Here is a 15,564-nt window from a genome sequence, read left to right as displayed (position 1 = left end):
TCACCGGTTTTTCTCCCCTTTTAATTTTCTTTTGTGCTGTGAAATTTCAATGCCTCTGATTGACATTATCCTCAGTGTGAAACACCAATCAAATATTTGACTTCAAAAAGTGAGTGTAACTCATTAGTTTAGAATTAGTAGGCTTTGTCCCTGCAGGAGCTCTCTGCCCGTTAGGTTCTCCCGTTTCATGTTCTCGTGAATTTTTAAAATATAATTTTTCTTGTGTCATTTAAAAGAAATAAGAAAAAAAGCAATCTCTGATACTGTATTAAGCATTCCTCTATTCTTCCATTCATTCTCCAAAACGGGGAATTTCACTTATGCTAATATATTGAGGTTTGTGAACATTTGAGGATTCAGTTGAGGATGAACACATGTTATTCAATCCATTAAGTTTCTAGTGAGAAATTGCATGTCCAAAGGGTCTATACAGTTGCGTTCAACAGTCTTGAAGCAGAAATCGTAGTTTGTGATGGACTAAGAATTTATTCCCAGTGATTTATTTTATTCAAGTAAAAAAAAGTGACTTCTCATTCATTCCTGTAAGCTGTCTGCTTCTTCATGAAAATTGAGGTACAAATACATAATTTTTCTCTTAAGTATTGCCGTGATTTTGATTCCTGGCAAACCTGTTTGGATGTTGTTGCTGGGATAGACGTCTCTGAAGCTATGTTTTTCACTGCACTATGCAAGATTTTTAGGCTAGTTTCTTGGAGTTGGAGTAAATATAAACAATTTTACAGACTTGATTATGCTTAATCCTCATTAAATAAATCAAGAGCTTTCTTCTCCATCTCAAAATACCCGCCGATGCTTTTGAGGCATTACTTCTGTTGCAATGTTTCTCCCATTTGCAGGGAATATTTTTGTGTGTTCTGCTTCTCTGATTTGTTGAAGAGAACTTTGGAATTGCTATTATGATCTCCTCAGTTATTTCAAACCGCCTTTCTCCTAAATGCGTTTTCATTAGAGGGACTAGCCATGAATAGCGTGGAGCAAGATCCTACGAAAGCATTAGTTGCTCTTAAGGTGTGGGAACAGAATTGTCGCAATGTAACAACTATATATCTTTCATCTCTGGTTTTTCCAACTGAGACTTTTGGAAGAAGTTTTCCCACCGTTGTCCCATCCTGTTGCTTACTTGCTCTATAATTTGATTTTTGAGTCTTGTTTTCTTCAAAGAACTGTGCACTAGATGATTCGCCTAGTGGTAGAAAAATATGTCCTGAAAAGCCTATACCTCAGCAATATTTTGACCCAATAACCTGGGAAAGGTCCTGATAGATTAGTAAAAAGATGGTGAGATGTTGGTTGAAAATGCAAGTCACTGTATTCATCTGCTCTACTAAAATTTTTAGACAAATTCATATGACTATTTTCATATGAAAAATTGAAAAAATTTAATGAATACTGAAACAGTGCAGACAAGATATTTTTCGGAAGATGACATTTGCTCCTGAATATATTGACAGCCATGCTGGTTGTTTTGACTGGTATGGATGTATCCTGCTGAGTTCACCTGGTTGTTTGAATTTCCAAAGGGCGTTTTTTGTGGGCTCGGTCCTGCAGGAAATAATTAGTCAATCCTTAGAAAATTGAGCTTCACATTCGTCCATTTTGAAGCTAAAGTGTTGCCTTAGAGCCTCCTACAAATCGCATGTCCATATACTCTCTGCTTCTTGTAAACGAGGTCCATGGACAGGTGTTTTAGGTGTTTGTAAGAACAATTGTTTACCATGCTGTCCATGCTGAGATAATCAGATTGTTATTGATAGTAAAAGTAATACAACCGACCCAAACTAACCAGCCGACCAGGGAACCTAAACCAAGTGCTGATTAGTTGAACAGCAATTTATTTTTCATGAGTCCGATTGTGTTTTTGAAACATCAGAGTGACATTTTAAGTGTGGCATTGAAATTTCACAATGCTGTATTGCATTGTGTGCAGCTTGTATGTTCTTTTACTTCATGTGAATGTTGCATGACTGTAATTTTCTTAAATTTTTTTCTTTTCTCCGTTCAATACATGTATCGTTAGAAATTAGCTGACTTTTGATGCAATGGTCGTCGCATTTTAGCGTTTTTTATTCATTCTTGAGCTGATGTGTTTCGTTGTTCGTATTTTGTTTGTTAATTTAATTCAGTTCTTCTTGTTACGGTTTCTCTTTCATTTTTGGTGCTGCTGTGTTGTATTGTCTGTATGTATTTCTTAGAGCCCATTTTGTCCCATTGCGCCTTTCCAAGAAGGCAGAACGCAAGACTTTAGGATCATAGTGCAGCCGTAGAAAGTTGTTTTCTGTCCTCTCAAAGATGTAATTCCAGTGTTGACCTTAGTTTTACAAAAATTTCACTAAATTTTCACAGCTGGAAAAGCACCTCCGTCTATGGATTCAGATACGTTCAAAAACCATATCTGGCAGGATAATTGCTGGATATTAGGCTCAATTCTAATTAATTCACTGAAAAGGTTTGTGTGTTACCTTGCAGAGCCCATTGAAATAAGAAAAAATTGGTGTTTTTTTCCGATTTTTAGAAGCTCAAGAAGAAATGACATAGCTTCTGCTGTTTGTATACACCTCTCAATGTTTCGAAATTGTCTTCAAATGTGTAAGGTCTCACATTTACCAAAATAAATTCAAACTTTAGTCTGTTCCATTGCGGTTTTTTCCCTTTCCTAGGCTCTTCAGGGACGATGAACCCCTTAATATAAACTTGTCCACATCCTTAGTCTACTGAAATTAAAAATTAATCGAAAAGTAGAAAAACTCATGAAGGAGAAAAGACTCCTTTTTAAGCATGTCAATAATTACGCTGCACTTTCTTAATTTCTTCTCTTCAAGCCTTTATCCTCAGAAGATTGCAGGATTAAAAATTTAAAGTCTGTAGATTGTGCTTAACTTGAATGCCACAACCTTAGCAGGTTTTAGTCCCAGAATATCAGGTATCAAACTGAATGATGAAAGTAATAGAAATTTAGTGTTTAAAAAGAAGAAAAGGTAACTTTTGAGAAAATGCTACCTCCATATTTGTACTCCATATTTGTTACATCAGTGTAACATTTAACATAAATTGTGAAAATTGGGTAATAAAACTGGTTAAATTTCTGGCACAATTTCTGAATTACTATTGGACTGATGCCAGTGAAGCCTGGAAGAAGAATTCTAGCCACACTGAAAGAGGATCGAGTTAAAGAGGTTAGAAGTTTCCTAACAAGACTTAGCCGTCAAAAAGTAGTGTGACCCATGTTCTCAGTTGCAAAATATGTCAATCGGCAACGCTGAATTTTTGACAGGAGATATGCTAGGAGATCCTGCAGCTAGTTGAGCTCAAAACTCATCATTTTCTCCTTGAAATGTGGTTTGATTCCATCCTTCTTCCAACGTGCTCCCACTTATCCTTTACTTGTCTAACAGCAAGTTGTATCTATTTTACAAAATATTTTGAGTTTTGTTATGGTTTTCATTTCAGTTAGCACAGTCCATTTCATGTCGATTCCCAGGTAGAAAATTTAAAAAAGCCAGATTATTAGAAGCTATCATTGTGTATCTTCAATGGTTTGAATATATATGTGCTAGTGTTGGCTTCAATGTTTCTTAGTTTCATCATGGATTGATGATTTTTCGCTCTGTTGCAGCTGGCTATGGCACACCATCTGGACCTCAAGGATACCAAGGTTGGGGTGCTCCTCCGGGGCCGCAAGGCCAGCAAATGGCTCCTCCTCAATGGGGCTCTAATTATGGAGCGCCCCCTCAACAAACAGGATATGGATCCTATGGTAAGTTGTCCATGGACAAAACATTTCTTCATTTTGAGCATATGAGGACTTACATGTAACAATAGCTGATGTCCAGTTTTCACATTGTGAGAAAATCCCGTTGAAGTTTTTGAAGCTTTGCACTTTGCTGTTTGTAGAACTGAGAGGATTCTTTTAAAGATTTTCATGAAGAGCAACTCTTCCTGTAAAAAATACGCGTTTTACGATTTCTGTAAGTGATAAATTAAAGGAGTAACAGCAAATTGAAAAACAGTGACATCTGCTATTTTTACTGAAAACATTTTTTTATGTATGAAACAAAGTCCTCAGGAAGGGTAAGGCCGGTGAAACGATTGAAATGAACTGTACATAAGTCAATGTTGAGTCATTTAGTAAACTTAAACAAAAAACTAATCCGTTTGTAACTTCTACAACAAAAATAAGGAACAAATTATTAAATCAGTTAGAAGATCAACAATTCTGGCGAGACGGTCCTGATACGTATAATTTGAGTGTCAGCTGCAGCCCATAGCTGGTGTGCGGGCAGTTATCGCAAGTGCGTTTGAATGTCTGCGATATCCTGCGGTGACGGCTGGGGAGAACAGTGGATTCTCAAATCTGCTGTTTTTACAAATAACATGGTTTTCAGTTCATATCTCGCTGAAAAATTGTGCTGGAAGTCTAAAGCACTAGGGCGTCTAGGCATTCTTGAAGGCTCCAGAGTTTAAAGAATGCATTTTCCCTAAAAATGGCGGATGTCAGCGACTGCTATTGTTACATGTAAGTCCTCATATAGTGATCAGAGGTAAACAGTAGTAAACAAAAATGTGGGTGATTTAGCGTTGCTGTTGTTCGAACTTGGCAAGCAAATTCAGTGTTATTTTCATCCATTATATTATACATATGTGTATAATTCGCAGTTTATCACGAGATATTGGCTATCTTTTGATATTTTTTTGCACAGTTGTTTTACTGTGACAAACTTTTGTCTACGTATATTGCTTCTTCAGCGTATTCTAGCGCTCTGCAACATTCTAATGTAATATGTGACTGTTCTTTCAAAGGTCATCTGATATCCTAGAATCCCTTTGCCGACACCTTGTTGCCATCTCTTCATGGAAAGTGCCAGGTGTTTTCTTCTAGGTGGTACCTGATCTCAAACTTGTTTGGTTAACCTCTCCTCTGACATTCTTTGCAGAAGGAAAGAGGTTGGTCAAAGAAGTGTTAGATCTCAAGTTAGGATTTTTATTGGTTTACAATTTGAAGTTTGAAAAATGTGAGTCAATTCACAATGTACTGCAAAAGAATCCTGTTCAAGCAATGCAAGCCGACCCGCACTGGTACTCAGTGCCAAGCTAGTGCTCTTACTTTCATTTGATTTGGATACAAAAGGTCTTGTCGAATCAGTCAAAGTCAGGAAGAAGAAATATCCAAGGGTTTGGGAAACTCCAGAAAGTCAAGGAGAAGGGGAAATAATTTTTACTAGACATCCTGTAATGGCAAACATGTGCCTACTAAGAGCATGTTTGCCCCCCACATTTTCAAATTTTTCGCCTTTTTTCTCTCTTGAAACAGTGTTCCTTGAAGGGTCCTTTTAGTCATCCAGGGGGACAATTTTTTTTTCTTTATACCTTGATAAGTTGGTAAATTTTGTAATCCAAGAAAACTTTTCACCAGTTTCTGGAAACAAGCCAATTGCTAGTGTTTTTAGATGGCTCTTGCCCCATTTGGCGTTATTGTTGCTGTTAATTTTTCTTTTCAAACAAATGCAACTTCAGGGGTTATAAATGCACCTTTTAGCCAAGTTCGGTGTCATTTCGAAGAAAGAATGCCTGAGCCTGGCAGGCAACCCAGCGTTGTTGAGTAAGAATCTTTAAGGTTTATAATATTAAAACAGGCCTTCAAACTGTCTCACTGTCCAAGATGGATGTAAGATAGTAAAATAGAACAATGAAAAGAGCTGAAAATTATCTGTGTTTTATTGAGGGAATGGATCTGTTGTAGGCAAGAGATGCAGCCACATAAATATTCTCTTTACGAGTGAAATTGCCAGAGAATTATGTTGGGCCTGTCATAAAAGTTTGAAATTCATACCCTAGGGCACAATCTGCAAGGTCTGTGACAAAATTCGTTTCATGTTTCCCGCGTCTGCAGACAGTTTTTCTCAGTCACTGCTGACCAGGTTTGCATGAGCTGAGGAGTAAGACAAACTAATCTGAGTGAACAAACAATAACATCAACTTTTTCTGCTGTATGATCTCAATCATTTTCAAGCATTTATTCCTTTTCCTTGTTTTATTTTCCCAAAACAAAAGCTTTGAATCAGTTGAAATCTTACGCTAGGAGAGTTTTCAACAGTTGGCAAGATTGTTCGTTTAGTAAGGTTAGGTCTCTCTCTGGGCAAACCTGTCTACTGGCCACCAGAAAAAACTGCCAGCGTACATGGTAAAGAAAAAGCATATCACCAACCTTGCACATTGCACACTGAGGAGTGAATTTCCCCTCAGATAGTATATTCAGTTGGCTGTATCTTTGGCGTGCAACAGACCCATTCGCCACCATGTTCCGAGCCGTAGCCATTTTTTCATTGAGTTTTTCTTTTCTCTCCCTCTGCCTTTTCAAATCTTTGAGATTAAGTTTCTAACCTGATACATTGAGATTACTAAAGCTTTTTGAAAATTCAAAGTCATAATGAATTGTGTGGTGTGATAGTTATAATTGATCGTCATTTTTGTAGGAGCGCAAGCAACGCCACAATCGTACGGGAATAGTTGGAACTGGAACATGACACAAAATGGACCAGCAACCCCTGCAGGACCTCCTGGACAAGGCAATGGATACCAAGGTAATCTTTTTCTGTTCTATGAGTTGCTTTGATTATTCACCTTCTTCTTTAGATGGGCCGACTCATTAATGGTAATTTTGAAAGAATATATAAATCTGAGCGACAAGTTCTTGAAAAGTTATTGAAAACCTGGAAAAGTCCAAATATTTTTCCCAACATTGCAAAGTCAAGGAATTTTTTGGGAGAACCTTTTAATTCGTTCTTCAGGCGGAAGCTTTCTGATATTTTTAATTTCAAAAGACTTCATGCTACGAATTTTTAATGACAACCATATTTTCCAAAGAAATAATTTGAAAAACATAATTGAAGTTCACGTTCCAAAATCCTGACAAGTCATGTCATAGTCAGAGAATTTTGAAATCCAAGAAATCTGTCACCCTTTTATTTAAGTATAATTCTTATCAGATAGACTAAGCTTTCAAAAGACAAGAATATTGTCTAATAGTGTTAAATTGTACAATATTATTTTCTTGTGCAAATAAAAAAAAAAAAAAAAAAAAAAAAAGACGGTTGTGACAGCTTTATGCCAATTATTAGTGGACATTGGCCAAAAAATTCCTACTTACTGTCTACATGTCTCTTGCTTCTACCGCAATCAGTTTGCACTTGTTAAAGATGCTACAAGGCGACGGTAATGCTTATTTCAATGCCATATGCTGATGGTCCTGTTTTATTTGATGGCACCGATAGCAAAGAAGTTTATTTAGACTTCCTTAACATTGATGTATCCTTTTATTTTTAGTTTAACAGGTGGTTTGAACATGTTAGCAGCAAATTTTTAAAATTATGAGCAACAAATTCAATTTTCAGAAACTCAAGTTTATATACCAGAAGTTTCATTTGGACTTGGTTTTAAATTATGCAAACAAAAATGAATCTCTCTCGTACAATTTTCGTTGGGGGCAGTCAAAACTTGCCTCCAACAGTGATAAGATAGAGGTAAATACATTGCCTGCCTGCTAGTGGGTTTTATGTATGTGTTCTCACTAGTTCTAAAAATCTTGAAGAGAAAAAGTTCCAAAAGTGACTGCTGCAAAGTATTGTCACTCTGGACCATCATGATGCTAGCTTTATCTCCAGTTTTTGTCTGAAAGCGCCTCGCTTTCAGTTTCATGGCACTCCTGCAGATGGCATTTTACTTTCTGTCAGCACGATAAAAATCTGCTGTTAAAAAGATGAGTCAAAATCATTACATGGCCTAGGACTAACAAAAGGATGACAACCGTAACTGGCTCGGCAGGCAGCGTGTAGAATTTCTCTTGTCTGTTGATCACTTTTTTGGAGAGCCCAATAGCAATTAACGGTGTTTGTTTTAATCGTAGAACGTTCGTTTGGTTATGCAGGTGGGGCCGGCGCTGCTCCCGCTGGACCTACCCCCCCTGGGACTGCAGGACAAAAACCACCAACTGACTATGGTGGCTACGGCGGATATGCTGGTTATCAACAGGTAAACACCCTCATCTCTCTCACCTAGTGGCCTCTGACCTAGTGCTCTGAAGTTCTGGTCTCACCTAAATTGTATCAACCGTCTCTTTCAGCTTCTGTGCTGAACATGATCGTATCTGAAAAACAGGCTTTAAAATTTTCCAAATTTCAGAATGATTGGTCATCGCTCGAAGTTTTATGACTCATAGGTAGGATCTAAATTTGTATGTCACTGAAAGTGTCTGAAAGAGGACTGTCCTCAGAAAAGAAAAAGGCTTTCAGTATATTTTGATGTAAATTTGTCATGTTAAATATCAGATCACACTGGGCCAGGCATGTAAAAGTAACTTCATCAGCAAGGTTCTGAGACATTCACATTTCCTTTCAATGAGCAGTGCTTGTCACAAAACTATACTTTAATGATTGAATCCTAGTGATCAGTAAAAAATTTGAAGATTAACCCGTACGCCAAGTTATCAGTAGAATTATTTACCTCAAAAAGATACTGTGAATTTAATTCACCATGGTGAAATCCATCGATCATCAATCATGGTGAATCAAATCTTGATTTATCAGTGATAATCTCAATTTTATTGCCCGTTCGGTGCACATCACTGAGAAAACCAAGACTGCAGGAACTATGACAGTGTTTCTCAATCTTCGCGTTTTTCATTTTATGGTTGATATTGTCCTTAATAGTGAATGTAAAACTTGACGTTTGGACTGATGAATCATTTTTCTAGTTGAAACCATCATTATACATACTATTTTATGATCACTTGAACTGACCCATACAGTAAATGAATCATACCGAATGAAATGAAAAAATCTATGAGCCCAATGAAACCTAAAACGGTATTTTCCTCTTGATCTGTGAAGAAGTCCAATCTTTGCGATCTTAGATTCCCCGTTTGTGGAGTATGTATGTTTTTGGCATGAAGAGTGTATTTAGTGAACCAGCTGATCAATCTCCCTCATTCATTTTGGATTTTTCATTTGATCAGAAGGATGTATGGGGGTCTCCATTGTTCGACAAAAAGGGTACTTGAGCTGTACGATGATCAGAAGCTTAGCTCAGAACTTACCAATTAGTTTCACTGTGGGCTTAAAATTATCGAAGTAGTGGAATTTTGTTCTCTTCAAAATGTAGTGAAAGCCTTTTCCAAAATTTCTGTTCTTTCTCTTTCTCAAATTCACAACCGGAGCACTATAAATGATTAAATCATCATCCGTACTATTGATGGTTTTTCAATAAATTGTATGGCTCAGTGCTCTTCTTAGATACATTTTACATCAATCATGGTTGCTAAAAACAAGATTTAAAGGAAGATAAAGAATTATTGGTTTCTCTTAGTCTCTCCTGCCATGGATTTTGAGGCTCCAATTCTTATTCGTAAGAAAGGGTACACTAATTTAATTATCAGTGAGCTGAATCTCGTTAGCATATCTCTGGAAAAAATTAAATGTCAACTTTTCAATTATTTCGTAGAAATGAGGTCTAAAGAAAAATAAGATCACAGTAAATCCAAACTGTTTTGCAGGTACGGTTTTCATGCTTTATCACAGTAGTTTTTAGAGTTAATCCAGAAGGGCACTAATAGGCCAACAAATTTTAGTAGCTCTTCTAAAAACAAAAAGTAATGTGTAGAACATTTATTGCCTGAATTTGGCTGAAGTAGTAGCTTACATTACTTCTTTCTGTTTCAAAAATTGTAAAAAGTTAAATTTGTCATTTTGTCAAGTGTCTCGATTAAGAGCTGTTCGCTTCATGAGTTTCTCTTCCAACCTCGGTGATTTCATTATGAGCCCCGAAAAGAGTTTCCAAAGCACTACACAGTGTCATTATTGTCCCCTCCCCCACTTCATTTTATCGACAAATGTACACTCTCTGTTGACCTCTAAAGGCTCCGTGAATTTTCTCCGCAACTGCAAGTTATCTCAAGAAGTCATACTATAGCATCAGAAAATGTACCTTCTCAAGTTACTATTTTCAAAATCATAGATGTTGATGATATCAGATTTCTCTGCGTCCATAGAACTTAGTATGGAAATCAGTAACATGCAATTGACTCATTTTAAATCAGTTTAAAGTATGCTGCAGTTTCTTTCCACCCAGGAGATCCATTACTATCTCGCAAATGCTTTAATAGCAGCAATCCATATTGAATAAACTGTTGACATCTGATTTCTGCTTCCTCAGAAGATGTCACAGATTGGTCAACTTAAATCTGTTAGGCTCGATTTTTTATCTTTTTTTTTCTTTAAATTCAAATGTATATTCTACTCCTTGAGTTTTCTCAACTCCTATTGGACATTAATAGGTCAGCCAAACACCTAAACTGAATCTGCTCTTTTCAGTTGGTCAGATCAATACAAATTTATGACGATATTTCCTCCAACTTAAGCGTAACAAGGTCGACTTAAGTTTTACCAGTAACCTCTGAATCTTGCAACATCGCATCTCCTTTTAAATAATTCCCCCATTTTGGCCATTAAAAAGTGCCCTTTAGCTTAGTACCCAGTTCAACAATAACCATTTTTCTGGTGGGTTTTATGGATTTGGAACTCAGCTCTCAGGAACTGACCTAGCCATTGTAGGGTAGGGTAGGATTGGGTTGCTAAGCTTTAAATGATGTGACAAATTCTAAGCTGAGGTATCCCAAGCGAAGTATTTTATGACACTTGCCAGGCTAAAGGAAGGATCCTCTGAAAATTACTGCTAACACACCTGCCAAAATCTTGACAACCCTATGCAAATAGTTTGAAGAATTCTTTGTGTCAAAATTATGATTTTCTTGCCTTAGGAGAACTGAGAAGAGGAACAAGAGTTATGGAAAAAAATTTCAGGTTTTCCCATTAATTCTAAACGTACTAACCAAAATTGAGAAAATTTTGAAAACTACTAATGGTGCATTGGTGTGCACTGATACATTTTGTTTTAGGGTGTTAACTTTTTACTGCTTTGTGACCACCATCCCCTCTCTGAAGATTTGCTCAGTTCAATCCTCGTAATGAAGTTTTAAAAACAAAAGTTAAAAAAACAAAAAAATTAACAATCAAGACGTTGGTGATCTTTAGATTATTTGATATTCACTTTTTCCGTTAAAAAGAAACCCAAAACCTAATTAGGGAATCTCTGCATAAATTCTATAATTACCAATGATTCTGAAATGTCCAATAATTCCATAAGATTGTCTCTTCATGTGTTGGTTATTAATCCCCCAAATAGTCAATTTTTAACTCAGCATCGTTCTCACAAAGTAGCTATCATGAAACATATTAAGTGTGAAATCCTTGAAATGCGTAGAATCTTTTTACTAAATTGTCAAATTAATTTCCAAGCATCGGGAAGGTTTCATAAGGGAGCCCTTTCCTGTTCGTATGTGAATCAGTTTTTCTGAGGAAAACCTAGCAACATCGAGTAATTTCGGAGAATTTCCAACCTCTGTACAACAGTCGGTGTTAACAAAGTCTAAGTTTTTTTTGACTTGGGTCAGTCTCCTCATTTAATGTCAGTAGCAACCCTGGGGGGAGGGGGGGCTAGAGTCAGCTGTTTGATAGGAGATGCAAGATTGAGCGACGTGTTGGAATTAATGCGAGTTTTTGTCGCTGTGTAGGACTCGACGTCATACAGCGGACGCAGCTACGCAGGCGGAGACGGCACAGCGCAAGGTTCAGGAGGTGGGTACAACAAGCCGTTCGAATTTAAGGAATGGCCATCCTCTTGACTGAAGGAATCTAGAATTACGTACCGCGAAGGGTGAAGGGTGAACTTTTTAATGTGTGGTTTTTTTTTCTCTTTTTTTTTCTCTCTAATTTAAAATACCCTATTTCGATATTAAATTACTATTACTTTCTTATTATTACTATAATAAACTTTATTATTATTATTATTATGATATTTATATACACTATTTATTTACATATATATTGCTTATATATCTATAACATAAGGGTTTTTTTAATCAATTTAAGTTCTCCCCTTTTTAAATTTTTTACTCATGCCTGGAAAACACGACATACTTCTCAGCCCCCTCTTTCTCACTCTTCTGAATTATATTTGGCCTCCTCTTGCAAAGTTGTTTCTCCCTTTAATAAATGGAAAATTTTGGTCACCTTTTTACGGTTAAGATTGTAGGATAAGGTCATGTCTAAGTGGTAGCCTTTTTAACTATTATCAACATTTTATTGGTTAGACTTTTTCTGATGCAAACAAAAGTGAGATTAGACGTTAATTTGTTCGTTTTAATGGATTACACTTAATGTATTATTTCTCTCGCCCCTTTGATTTAATTCTTAATCTGTTTCCCCTCCCGTACTTTAATTGAAATAATGTTAGCAGTAATGATATTTCGCAGTAAACTATTAAAATTACGAATTACGAGCTAAAGTTAAACCCTCCAGTGTCTTTCTAGAGATAACTTTAAATTATGTACGATACCTTAGGGATAACTAACTCAACCTGATTTTGTTTTTCTATGGATCCTTGATTATTTTTAAATCTGTTTTGGTTTTTTTTTTATTTGATTTTTTTTTTCTCTCTTGTCGTGACTGAAATGTACATACAGGTAGTAGAGGTATTCTTAATCGTGGCTTTTTTGTCAATGTTTGTTTAAGTATGAAGTTAAGTTACTGGAGCTTTGCCCCCCTGCCCCCTCATATCCCATGCCCTCTATTCATTTCTGAACCCACTCCTGGTCCTTTCCTTGCTTCATCTCTCCCCTCTGTCTCGTTTAACCTTAGAACCACCAAGTCATTAATTGTAAGCATAATTTTTAAAGGTCTCCTCTTTCTCTTCCTTTCCTATCACTCCTTTCTTAAATTATTTTTGTTGATTAATGATTAATTTTTTTGTTATTGTAAAAAGCAATAAAATTTAATTACTGATTAATTACCTCTAATTGATAACTGATCTAGCATTACGGAAGCAGGAAACTGAATACTATTAAATTCTGGGTAAGACTATTTACTACTTTAGGTTTACTGAATTTTTGTCGAAATAAGTTTTCACTCTTTGAACTAAGGGTACTTTTTAAGGAAGAAAAGAAATCGTGATTTTTAACTTTAAGAAAGAAGCTGTACAAAATCTCATAGGTTATAAACTTTTCAAGTTAACTTTTCAAATAACTTTTCCCTTTATCCTTTTTTCTACTATTATTTTTCGATCCTTTATTTTCATTTTTTATTTTTTTATTTATTTTTTTTTTTTTTGTTGTTAGATTTTTAATTGTAATTTGTAAAGATTTCAATTTTTTAGCAGTGGAAAGGAAACCGAGTTTTATACCTTTAATTCGATTTTTCGATAGATAGATTTGATACGCCTGTTATGTTTGTACATTGTACATCTCAAATCAGTTTCTTGTATAATCTTAATTTATTTTTATTTTTTTTAAAAAAATTTCCTCTAGTACGTAGCCTTTTTACAAACTTTTCAAGGTTTATTTAAAATCACGTTGTTGACCAGATATGTTTTTAAGTTAAAATTTTACGATCGATTGGGATTTACCTTCCAACCTGTTTTGTTGTTCGTATTGGTATTGATTTTATTGTTCCTTAGTCTCCCGACTCGTATTCCGTTAGCGAATGAAAGTTAGTCTGATTTTTACACCTGTCAGACTTTTCATGAATACCTCTTCCTCTCTTCCTTATCTTTCTAATTCTTTCTCTTCTTCGAAATTCCTCTCTCTTATCTCCTCGTCCATCCTCTCTTGTTGAAGATTGTATTGTAATCCCAAAAACCAAAAATGACAAACATAATGTTGATGAAAAGTTCAAGTAACTGGAAACCAAAAATCTCGTACACGATCATTGCTTTTACAATTTTGTTGGCTCTCTTTTTTTTAGCTCGTCCCTCTACCTATTGTTGCCTTACCTTACCATCTCATTTGTGTGAATTTTCTGGCCCAATTCCCCTTCAAAGTAAATAATTTTCTCATAAAGCTCAAATGGTAGGTTATTTCAATAGTTTCAGCTTCAATTGAAGAGAATCAAATTATCAGTCGGTGGTAGAACTTAACTCTCTAAACTTCCTCCCAGACACCCGCATTCCCGCATGATTAAAGCTGACCAAAAAATTTGTTGTACTAACAATAAGGTTCTAATTTTGTGTGTAGCTGAACATTAAGTGTGATTCACATCATTGACCCATTTTGTTTGACATGCTGGAATCTTGGTAGTTCCATTTTCTGTCGTCTCTCACATTTTACAGAAAAAACATGAAACCTTAAACTTAAGTGACATGAATATGACAGTTGTTTCTGTTAACTTCCTGATAATTTGATTAGTGGAACAAGTTTTTCTAATAGCTTGCACCAGGTGACAAATTTCTTGCGCAAGAAAAATATGTGTTGTTATAACTTTTAGTAGCGTTTTCTTGCATCTATTCCCTTTTTTTTTCTGTAATTCAACAGTAATGATTGAATGTAAATTATTGTTTATATATGGAAACTCAAATTAAACATTGTTTGTTTGTATGTATTAAGTTTTTTATTGAGAACCAAGTTTAATAAGTAAAAAAAAGAAAAAATTCTAAGAAAAATATCGTTTTTACGTCATTCGTTTTCTCATCTTTTCCGCCCTCTCCTTGATTTTCGACATAGTTTTTTTGTCCTTCTTAAATGCATAACTCTGCAACCGAATTCCAAGGGTGATAGGGAATGTATTTATCATAGGAATAAAGTTTCTCACGCATCACCAAAAATTAAATCCATGAACAGATCAAATAGTGGAAGATGGTAGTCCGAAGATTTCAAGGGCCTCTTTTCCCCCTCAATTTTCTTTCATCAAAACATTCCATGTGCTAAGAAAGTTGAAGTTATTTGTCGTAGCTATAATTGCTACTTGGTTGAGGGTACTTTCCTTTCAGAAAGGTTCTTCTCGGAGTCTTGATCAATTGAAATCATTGTTTGTTTGCTTCCCTTGTCAGGTATTATTTTTCAAATACATTGTAAACTGAATTCCTTTCCCTCAAGAATTTGTACGAGGCCTTCTTTTTTCAAGCACTTCATCTTAAAGTCTAGTTTGCCAACCAAATATGAATGTCTGACGCATGATGCTCTTGTAAGAAAATTTGAATTAGCGAACTACCCAGTTCTTCTTAATTTTTTTTTATTATTATTGTCTGTACATTTGATATTAAAATGATCTTTTCTGAATTAATTTAGCTGAGCATCCATGTTAAATTCCTCTGCTGTCGATTACCGATAATTGTAAAGAAAAGTTGCCAGCTGCCAGGTTATTATGATAGTAGTTTCAAGATTTCATCTCATCTCTTTCTCTCATAATCTGACCCCTCTCGTCGACGGTGGTAGTGTTCTCCCTTTAAGGAAACTGATTCAGTTCGTAAAAGTGAAGTTCTTTGGTCTCCTTCTCATTAGTCTTTCCTCCTGAAAGTGTCCATCTGAAGTCCCATTTACTTCATATATCTTCTCTCTCTTAATTTCCAACAGTATTGAATTAGAAGTAATTGTAAATTAATATCGAAAAAAGGGTTTTCACTGTTATTTGTTTACGCTGTCTGTTTTTGAAAGACGTACTGATT

At 35.6% G+C, this 15,564-nt stretch overlaps 1 protein-coding gene across 13 annotated transcripts in view; it reads left to right on the top strand.

Moving 5' to 3' along the window:
- Positions 1-15,564, top strand: part of Hrb27C (Heterogeneous nuclear ribonucleoprotein at 27C) — a 46,334-nt gene that overhangs the window by 19,704 nt on the left and 11,066 nt on the right. For 8 of the 13 annotated variants that reach the window (XM_072295847.1, XM_072295849.1, XM_019049717.2 and 5 more), the window contains 4 exons: positions 3,635-3,775; positions 6,492-6,599; positions 7,922-8,046; positions 11,642-11,705. In XM_072295847.1, coding sequence (XP_072151948.1) covers positions 3,635-3,775; positions 6,492-6,599; positions 7,922-8,046; positions 11,642-11,705 — 438 coding nt within the window. Of the gene's footprint in view, positions 1-3,634; positions 3,776-6,491; positions 6,600-7,921; positions 8,047-11,641; positions 14,579-15,564 lie in introns of those variants that run through there. The other 5 variants (XM_019049719.2, XM_072295848.1, XM_072295853.1 and 2 more) reach the window with 2 other exon arrangements.

Source organism: Bemisia tabaci, chromosome 2 (genome assembly GCF_918797505.1).
Source record: "Bemisia tabaci chromosome 2, PGI_BMITA_v3".
NCBI lineage: Eukaryota > Metazoa > Arthropoda > Insecta > Hemiptera > Aleyrodidae > Bemisia > Bemisia tabaci.
Note: the sequence above shows the minus strand (reverse complement) of the source record. Positions and strands in the feature narration are given on the sequence as shown.